The 9,630-nt window shown below is 38.6% G+C and overlaps 1 protein-coding gene across 1 annotated transcript; it reads left to right on the forward strand.

The window, feature by feature from the left end:
• The first annotated feature begins 3,250 nt into the window (after positions 1–3,250).
• On the forward strand, positions 3,251–6,923 carry LOC128740209 (beta-alanine-activating enzyme). Its single transcript, XM_053835741.1, has 6 exons — positions 3,251–3,465; positions 3,540–4,136; positions 4,496–5,921; positions 6,004–6,267; positions 6,328–6,761; positions 6,825–6,923. The coding sequence occupies exons 1-5, from the start codon at positions 3,251–3,253 to the stop codon at positions 6,703–6,705; spliced, it is 2,880 nt and encodes a 959-aa protein (XP_053691716.1). The 3' UTR covers positions 6,706–6,761; positions 6,825–6,923.
• Positions 6,924–9,630: the final 2,707 nt, after the last annotated feature.

Consider the following 9,630-nt stretch of genomic DNA (forward strand, 5'->3'; position numbering starts at 1 on the left):
TCAGCAGCATTGCTGAGAGCAAGTGCAGAATAAAAGTGGAATAACAGTGGAATAAATGTTGTACAAACGAATTTGCAGCATTGCTGAAAGCAAGTGTGGAATAACAGTGGAATAAATGTTGCGCAGCGTTAGTGCGAGAAGGTGTGGAATAAAAGTGGAATAAGTGTGGAATGAGCGTTGCGCAAACTTATCAGCAGCATTGCTGAGAGCGAGTGTGGAATAAGGGTGGAATGAAAGTTGCCCAAATGCATCAGCTGCATTGCTAAGAGGAATTGTGGAATATGTGTCGATTAATCGTCGTACAAACGTATCAGTAGCAGTAGCAGGTGTGGAATAAAAGGTGCTTGATGGCAGCCAATAACACCAATAACTTGAATTACACTTTATACTTTACACTTTATAATTTATGCTTTAAATTTATGTTAGGTACACTTTATTTTTATTTTTTTTTGGTACATTAATAGAAAACATTTGCATAACCACTTTTAGCCGCCGCAAATCTTTGCTGGTCGTGGAAATCCTTTTAAGTGTTGCCTGTACGGTGTGTATCTTTTCCCTCGGTGTGTTGTTGTCCCTCGTCGTACCGAAATTTAACTTTAACAAACATATCCAAAAGCAGCCGGCTGCTTGACGCTTTGCGAGTTACTCACAATGGATTTACTCAGCGAGATGAATTCCGTCGGGCTAAAGCCGCCAGAATTGTTATGATCGGGTGGCATAGTGGCGATACCACCACTGCTCCCGCTGCCGGTGCGCGAAAACACCACTGCTTCTCGTGTCATCCGCTGCTCTTTTTTGTTTTCTGGAAGCTCAGGACTATCTGCGTAAACTAATGACGGGGTGACAAAAGTACTCCTCCTCTGCGGTACTAACACGAAACACTCCTGCTGCTAACTAATCACTGCTGCTGCTAGTCACATCACTGCTAACTAAATGAACAATCGCTAACCGAACATTCTGGATTTCTGGTTTCCAGTTAATTTTATTCAGTAGCACCGCTCACCGTCGTCAATATTCAAAAGAAAAAAGTCCTCTGCGTTGCGACTGTGTTATGTTGCTGGTGGTACAAGCGAAATGCTTTATGTTAGTACAAATAGTTTATTAAATGTGCGGAATAAATACTTCTAAAGTAATCTTGTACAGCAGATGCCAAACATGATTTAAGAAACTACTCTTCAGCGCTTAAATGTATTTTAGCCAATTTTTCTTCCACACTTGACAAACTTAAGCTGGTAAATCTACATCGGCTGAAAACTCGGTGCCTGTCATATGTCAGATTATCTCAGATGTGTTCGTTGACGGCTTCCGACCGATAGGATGTAAGTTCGAACCCGGGTGAATAAAAAAAAGTATATGGCAGGCTTGATCAATTTAGAGTCAACCAATGATTTTCTACTAAAGTCTAATATTAAATTATAATATATGCATACAAAAATGGCCATGAAAATAGCGAAACCCACAAAATAAAAAAAAATACTTCCTGCATATTTTTTTCTTTTTGCTTGTCTAAAAGTTGAACTGCTGTGGAATAAACGTAGCTTCAGTGTCATCAGCAGAAGTTTAATAAACATATCTATACGTACTGAATAAACATTTTACTATACGTTGCTTAACAGTCATACAAACGCATCTTCCACGCCCATATTCAGCACTGTGCTGCTTAAATTCTCCAAAACCAACTGTATAAGCATTGAACAGAGGTGTTTAGACATACTTGAAAAGCAGCTATACAGCATGTGCTGAATAAAAGCTGTCGGTTAAACGTTTAATAAGCAAAAATTGTTCCTTGGGTATATTAGTGATAATTTAATAAAAATTACCTGCGAGATTGTCAAACTACTAAATATTATTCTCCACACGATAGGGCTTTTGCTACACACACATGCAAGACATCCGTTGGGCACACATTGCATATTTTCCTATTCGATGCAGCAAAAACGTGCTGGATAAAATTATCATTTTTTCTAAAATTATTTATCATTTTAAAGCAACTAATAGTCAAAGTAACCGACAAATGTTCCCTGAAATATATGCTGACTTTTGGTAACTAGAATTTCGGTGAGTTCGCGTTAAATCGGTGTCCCAAATATACTGTTTTTTATAGCAATATGCGGCATAGGCCAAGTTGAAAGTAACGGAATATAAAATTGGTTTTAGCATAATAAATTGCTTTCTTAGCCGAAAGCAACTGCTTGCTATTGATATTTGTTTAATTTTATCCCGCTAACTTAGGTCATAGTTACATTTTTGATCATTGCTACTGCGTCTTAGCTTATTTGTTGAAAATAATTTTTTTTTTAGTAAACAGATATATTACCTTGCCATATGTATGAAGCAATTTTTAATTTCTATTTTAAATGAAGAAAATAAATCATTTAAAAAATTTTGCTCTTCCCAGCCCGTGTGTTTTATATGGAGCTGTCACTTTTGCCTGCCCAACAGATCTCCAATACAAAATGCACTCTGCAAACACCCTATATTAGAGCTTTCTGACAGCTCAAGCACCCACACTAGCGAACACGAAATAAGCGTGTATATACATGATGTTTACCTCATTTTGGGGAACAGCTGATGCTGGAGAAACAAACCGAAAAATAGCGATTACTAGTTGTGTTTCTTCGTTTGCCACACTGCAGAGCACATTTTTCGGTCAAATTTTCCATTCTGTTCCAAATTCAAGCACAGTTTGAAAATTTGCTGGTATTTAAGCCGGCGGAAGACGAAATTCATTCTGTACCTTGGTGACAAAGGAATGCATCTCTTTTGTTTACTGTTGTTGTTTGCCTCATTGTTAAGCACCAATACACACATAATTGGGAAGCTCTATTGTGAATTTCCCACACTCAAAATATTCTGCTCATAACTAATAGTAAATTTCCATATGAAATCCCATATGATTATCATGAGCCGCATGTAAACACAATCCTCCGAGAAACACACATAAAAATTATACGCGTATGAATAGTATGTGCAATTATACACATAAAAATTATACGCATATGAATAGTATGTGTTAATTTTTCGCTTACACATAAATGATAACTGTGGCACGTAAAAATGAACACTCACCCGTTCTGTTTGACAGTTGGCTTATCCGTCCTTTTCAAATGTTGGTCGACAAAGTGATCAAAACAAACCCCACACCACTGTCAAATCTAGGACGGAAAGAACGCATCTGCGGTCTGCGTGCAAATGCTTTATCAAAGCGGAATAAACAAAAATAAAACATACTTCTCTCTCTCTGCGCGAAATGTTAGATACTAAAGTTTTTGCTCAATACTCGAATCATAACGTTATATATTACCATTCTAAAGATAACAAAACCGCAAATTTTACTTACTCGCAACTGTGGAATGCGATCGAAAGCGTTAGAAAGGCACTTCGCAATCAAAAGTTACCGGAAAACTGCAGCTGCATTGCCGTTAGTTTAACACATGCTCCAGCCTTAATCGCCGTCGTTGTTGGGTAAGCACAAAACTTTAAATGATTTATAAGGTCATCGTTTGTCCTTAAAATAATCAAATTTTGTCTGTTTGCAGGATTCATGTTACGAAGTTTGCCTTTTGTTGTTTGAATATTGGTTATAACATAAAAAATATTTCACTTATATTACAACGCATTGGCACGTGTTACACGTTCTGTTACAAAAAAGATGTGAAGGAATTCGAAAGTAACAGCTTTGAAGTTATATTTGAACTCAATTTATTAGACGAATTTGTTTGCCTAGTTAAGTTCAGCACAAACTGGAGCAATGTAATAATTAACAAAAGAATTGCCTATTGTGTGCTTACTTCGGGCAGTACAGGAAACCCCAAACTTGTTAAAGTGTCTTCAAGTTGCATTCTACCTAATTTGGAACGGCTAGAACATATTTTTAATATTTCTCTAGAGGATCGCATATTTATCGCTTCACCGCCATCCTTCGACCCTTTTATTGTAGACGTGTTTCTAGCTTTAAGGAACGGGGCCAGTCTAATATTGGTTGCCAATGAGATCCGCCTGGATGCTGACCGATTATTACGTGTGCTATATGATCAAATCAATGTTACTTTCATTCAAATTACGCCGTCCCTTTTCCGTCGTTGGGATGAACGATCAATACAGGAAGTTATATTTAGAAAAGATAGTTCGTTACGGTAAGTCAAAAACAAAATTCAATTGTTACTTCACTATTTACATATTTCAAATATATATTTCACACATATCAATTTAACGTCAATTTAACGAACCTCATTATACTACCAACTTATATTATCCAATTGTGGGTAGACCGGTTATACGCAGACTTCAATATTGCAAAATAAAATTGGTTATTTATTCGGTATCAATCCTTCAAATACATTTGTAGTCAATAATTTCATTCCCAGTTATACGGGACACGCCCCTTACCGTAGCATTTTGCCATGAGCATGACTGACGTTGATTGACGTTGTTTTCGCCATGTAAAAATTGATCAAATTCTATATAATATACCAAACCTTATCTGTCTTTGTAGGAACTTGATCTTAGGCGGCGAACCTTTTCCAACAGACTTGCGAATTCCAAATGGGAGTCGAACAAATATTTACAACATTTACGGTATCACGGAGATTTCCTGCTGGACTACGATCGAAAAGGTGAAAGCAGAGCATATATGCAACAACCAGGTGTCGATAGGGTCTCCCTTGGACCAAACGATTTTGCTACAGTTGAGAAAAGTAGATAACAATGAGATTTTAGATCTACACCAAATATTAACTCCAGTACGAGGAGAACTTTATATAGGTAGCCGCACTCGAAAATGCTTAGTGGATAACGAGGAAACAGAAGAAATATTAGATTCTGATGAAGTTTGCTATCGAAGAACCGGTGATCTCGTAGAACTTAGATCAGATAGAAAATTTTACTACTTAGGTAGATGCGATCAAGTAGTAAAACGGTTAGGCATTAGAGTCAGCTTGACCCATTTAGAAGATATATGTGATCGGTGTCAATCGATTGCCAAAAGTTTTGCTGTATTCGATGAGGCGCATCAAAAAGTGATTTTGTTTTATACAATATGCAACAAGCCCAAAGGCGAAGACATAGAACAGCAATTAAGAGCCAGTTTTAAATGTGAAGAATTACCTGATGAGTTTGTTAAAGTGGATAATTTTCTTCTATCAGCTCATGGCAAAATTGATAAAAAAGCATTGCTTAATCGTTACCTCATGCAAAACTCGACAGAATATTTATCAGGACAACGCGATATTAGTCAATATTTTGCGTATAAAATGGATGCAATTTTCGGAAATTGTTTAGAAAATCAAGGTCAACATAAACGGATGAGATTAGACACTGATTACTCGTTTCTACATGTTGGAGGTACATCGATACAGGCTGTTCAACTGGTTACATACTTGCAAGAAAACTTCAATGCATCCATTCCGGACTTAATTGGTCTTTTGTTAGATGAAACCGTGTCGCTCCGACAGATTCATTCTTATCTAGCGAAAATTAACTCATCGGCTAGTGCTAGACACAGTTCTATAGAACCCAAAGAAAATAGTACTGTGATAAGTGTAAAAGCTTGCTTCAATATGGATAAATGCATTGATGCGACTCCCAGCGTTTTTAATAGTAAACTTCATAATAGAACTATAGTGTCCGTTGGTAGCCACTCTCATAAAATTATCATCATTGGGACCAACCCTGACAGCAGCATCATTTCGCAGCTAGTTCTTCCGAATCGAGTTGAAAGCTCTGTTGCCTATCTGAATGACCTGGAACTAGGTTTGGTCGGTTGCTACGATGGATATTTCTACTGTTTTGATCTTTGGAGCAGTGAAGTTCGTTGGAAGTTTGACTCCAGAGGCATGATAAAATGTAAAGCATTGGTTATTGACGGCTTTATCATTTTCGGAAATTACAGCAGCAGAGAAAATTTGTTCGCCCTAGACGTTGTAAGCATACCGTATTATACACCAATAAATTTTATTGGTTATAGTTCTAAGCTTAGAAACAAAATATATTTTTTACTCACAGAATGGTGTACTGGTTTGGAAATTGCGACTAGGAACCAAAGGAATTCTTTCATCGCCTATTGCTATAAATGAACGAGTAGCTTTTGTTGCTACTTTAGATGGCACCTGCAGATGTTTTAAAGTTATTGATGGATCAGAAATATGGACAAAGAAGCTCCAATCTGCCGTATTTGCCAACAGTATGTATATCAGAGATTACCAAACAATTCTTGTTCCTGAAGTACAGGGTTGCCTACATTGTTTGTGTAGTCAGTCCGGATCAGAGGTAAAACAAAAAATAAAAATAGTAATAGTTTCACAAAAATGTATTTTTGTCATCTTTAAGCTTTGGAAGATTTCAACCGACGGAAATATTTTCTCCTCGCCATTGCTACAGCGAAAGTTAACCTCAGCATACGTCTTACTAGGATGCCACGATAAGCATCTGTACTGCTTCCAGTGTAACAAAAATGCCATTAAATTACATTGGAAATTACGATTGCAATCTCCAATTTATTCAAGTCCGGTGGCATTGGACGATCAGTTAATCATTGTTTGTAGTACATCCGGCTATGTTAACCTTATATCGACGAGCGGTGTCAGTATACTTTCAGTATTAAAATTGGATGGAGAGATTTTTTCTACTCCAGTAGTGGTACATCCAAAGAAGTTATATATTGGATGTCGAGATAATTACCTTTATCAGCTTACAGTTTCGTTATAGATTTAGGTTGAATAAATTTTGTATATCAAAATCAGCATGAGTATGTGGGTAAAACGGTAATATTATAGAACTACATGAACCAGGGGCTTGGCATAATCTTCACGTTTGTTTAATTCCAGCCAGCTCCTAGACCTGATCTGAACAAAAGAAAGGTGCACGCTACTGATGTTAAATTTGATAAAGCGTAGCAAAATGTTCAATGTAGCAAAATGTTTGAGGACTCCACTTACGAATCATGATTTGGATTTTTTTTTATTAATTCAGGTCTTTTGCGTCACACATAGGTACCTATTACTTTTGGTTTGACTTGAAGCGAATTTGGTTTGTGAACGGCTGGATAATGCGTAATAAAGACCCCATAGTGGTTCTTAGTCTCTTATCCAACGACTCCTAACCCTACCTCCTCATGGTACAAGTCAAAATACGAGAAAACTTAGCAAACCGAAATCATAAAAATACTAGAAAAAAATTCGATTCGAAACATACGGCATGGACAAAGACGACGAAATAAGGACATGGATTGGGGGCTCGGTACGTAATTTCTGAAATTCGTGATCAGGTAGAACCCCGAAAGTGCGACATCGTAGCGCTGCAGGAGATCGTCGCAAAGACGAGGTGTGAAGGATCCGTGGCGGCAAGGCCCAATTTTACCAGAGCGGTGGAGCGACCAACGAGCTGGGAACAGATTTTGTAGTGATTGGCAGAAAGCAGGATAGCGTGACGGATTGAAAGGAGATCAACGAGGCAATATGTTTCCTGAGGATAAAAGACTGAGGCAACGTACGACGTAAAAATCTTCATGTTTTCGTTCAGTGTGATAACTGTCATGTACAAACGGTAGGCGTAGGAGAGAGAAATAAAAATAAGAAGCTGGAGCGGGTCTCCAGTTCGAGTCAGTTCGGTTCATACTTTAAATAATCCAGTATAGTTCGTTCCAGCGAGATATCTGAAGAAGTGCCCTGATTATCACTTAAAAGAAGTGATCTTCTTTCTTTGGTAAAGTGTTTAAAAAGTGTTCGCCTCTTTCTTTGGTTTGGTTAGAGGTGTTTCTTTATCTGCTGAGTTTTTTTTTCGGACACAGTTTTTCTTTGACGGTCTGAGAGAATCGGATAAGTGATCCAGGTAATGTATTTTAAGTGAAAGTAGGCAGATATTATAGACTGGTGATCAGAAGCACTTTCTTTGTCCGCCAAGATATCCACAAAACTACCTGAAGATCACCTGACAAACGAACATTGCACTAAAAAGACCACATTCTCATCGATGGCCGGTTTTTCTCGAACATCACAAACATACGCTCCCTACGTAGTGCGGATATCGACTCGGATCATTACCTAGTAGCAGTATGTGCGCTCAAAACTATCGTTGGTATATAACAAAGCCGCCCTCCTCGTTTAAATATTCGGCAATTGGACAATCCGCGAGTTATCTTCCTCCAGATGAACCACTATCTTCCTCTGTGAAGCTAGGTGCTTTGACCCTCTAAAAGACAAATATTCGAACGATACGTTCGGTGCTAGGTACCGCGGTGCTATGTGAAGAAACCTCGAGGGCACCAATGACTGGTTTGACGGAGAATGCTTGCAAGTCATGGAGAGGCAAAAGAGCTTGGAAAAACTATCTAACCAGGGAGAAAGTATCGACGAGCGAGGAATGAGTTGGCCACGAACCCAAAGAGGAAAACGCGTCAGAAGTAGGGCTAATGAGACGCGCAAGTTCTAAGAGAAAGTGAACCGGTCTACACACCGAGAACGTGAACGGAGCATACACACCGAAGCCTGATATGTGCAAGGATGGTATGGATGAGGATGGAAACTGTAGTGATTAGAAATGGTCTAGTAAATGCCAAAACCAATGCGATCATTATGCCTCTCTGTCTCTCTCTCTATCTCTCTCACTCTCTCTGGAGATTATTATGTACTGCGCTACATACCAACACTAACCGAAAGACAGCTGAATAAATACAGTGGACCCCCGTTCGTTTGAACGATTCCTCATGCAAACTAACGGGGTTAGTCTAATTTGAACAACTGGGAACCCTAAGTATGCTGGAACTAGTTTGAACTGGTCGCCCTACTCTTTGCTATTGTTTTGGTGGTTTGATTCAGTGGAAGCAGCGAATATTTCATTCGGATTTCTACCAATCGTTGAGAAAACACAATGTGAAACAGGTTAAACACGCTAGATCAGTACAAATACAAACAAATCGCGTTTATGCGCATTGTCTGCATAAGCAAATGATTTTATGTTAAGCATGACATTCGAACCATTTCTAATTTGCACGTCGTGCAAACCAACGGGGTGCAAATTAAAAAGTGTTCAGATTAAAAACGGTTAAACGAACGGGGGTCGACGGTATAGTCGTTGAGCGGGCCTCAGCATTCAGAAGTTTTCTGGTAACTGTAGAGCAGATCAATTGATCAACTAGCTGACCCGACCAACTTCGTATTGCCAAAAATGAAACCGTGCTACCCCCTGCAGTGGCCAGCGCTTCCGACGGCAGGTCAATGACAACACTCGTGGCCTGCGGCCGTCTCGCCCTGAATCATCTAGTGTTACTATAGGTAGTTTCTGGTGGTCTTGTTATTGACTAATGTTTTATGGAAGAGTCTAAAATTTCTCGAATTCGATTAGTTTTTAAGTGACGCACAAATTTCTGTTTCATTTGTATAAGAGCCCGCCCCCACTACTACAGAGGTGAGGGGTCTCAAACCATCATAAAATAAATTCATGCCTTTAACACTAGATATACCAGCATTTTAAATATACCTATTTATACCAAAACCAGTCAAAATGACTGGTGGATAAGAAACGGTTGGTGAACGACTGAATAATGTGCAACACAGACCCTATAGTGGTCCTTAGCCTCTTATCCAGCAACTTTTATCTCCACCTCCTCGTGGTAGGGTAACCAACCCGTTTTGG

This window comes from Sabethes cyaneus, chromosome 3 (assembly GCF_943734655.1).
Source record: "Sabethes cyaneus chromosome 3, idSabCyanKW18_F2, whole genome shotgun sequence".
NCBI lineage: Eukaryota > Metazoa > Arthropoda > Insecta > Diptera > Culicidae > Sabethes > Sabethes cyaneus.

Excerpts from the sequence above, each read along its gene's own strand:
- LOC128740209 (XM_053835741.1), top strand. The coding sequence starts at position 3,251 with ATGTTAGATACTAAAGTTTTTGCTCAATACTCGAATCATAACGTTATA. Across the intron at positions 3,466-3,539 it reads TTAATCGCCGTCGTTGTTGG|GATTCATGTTACGAAGTTTG; the intron begins GTAAGCACAAAA and ends GTCTGTTTGCAG. Across the intron at positions 5,922-6,003 it reads ATTTGTTCGCCCTAGACGTT|AATGGTGTACTGGTTTGGAA; the intron begins GTAAGCATACCG and ends TTTTACTCACAG.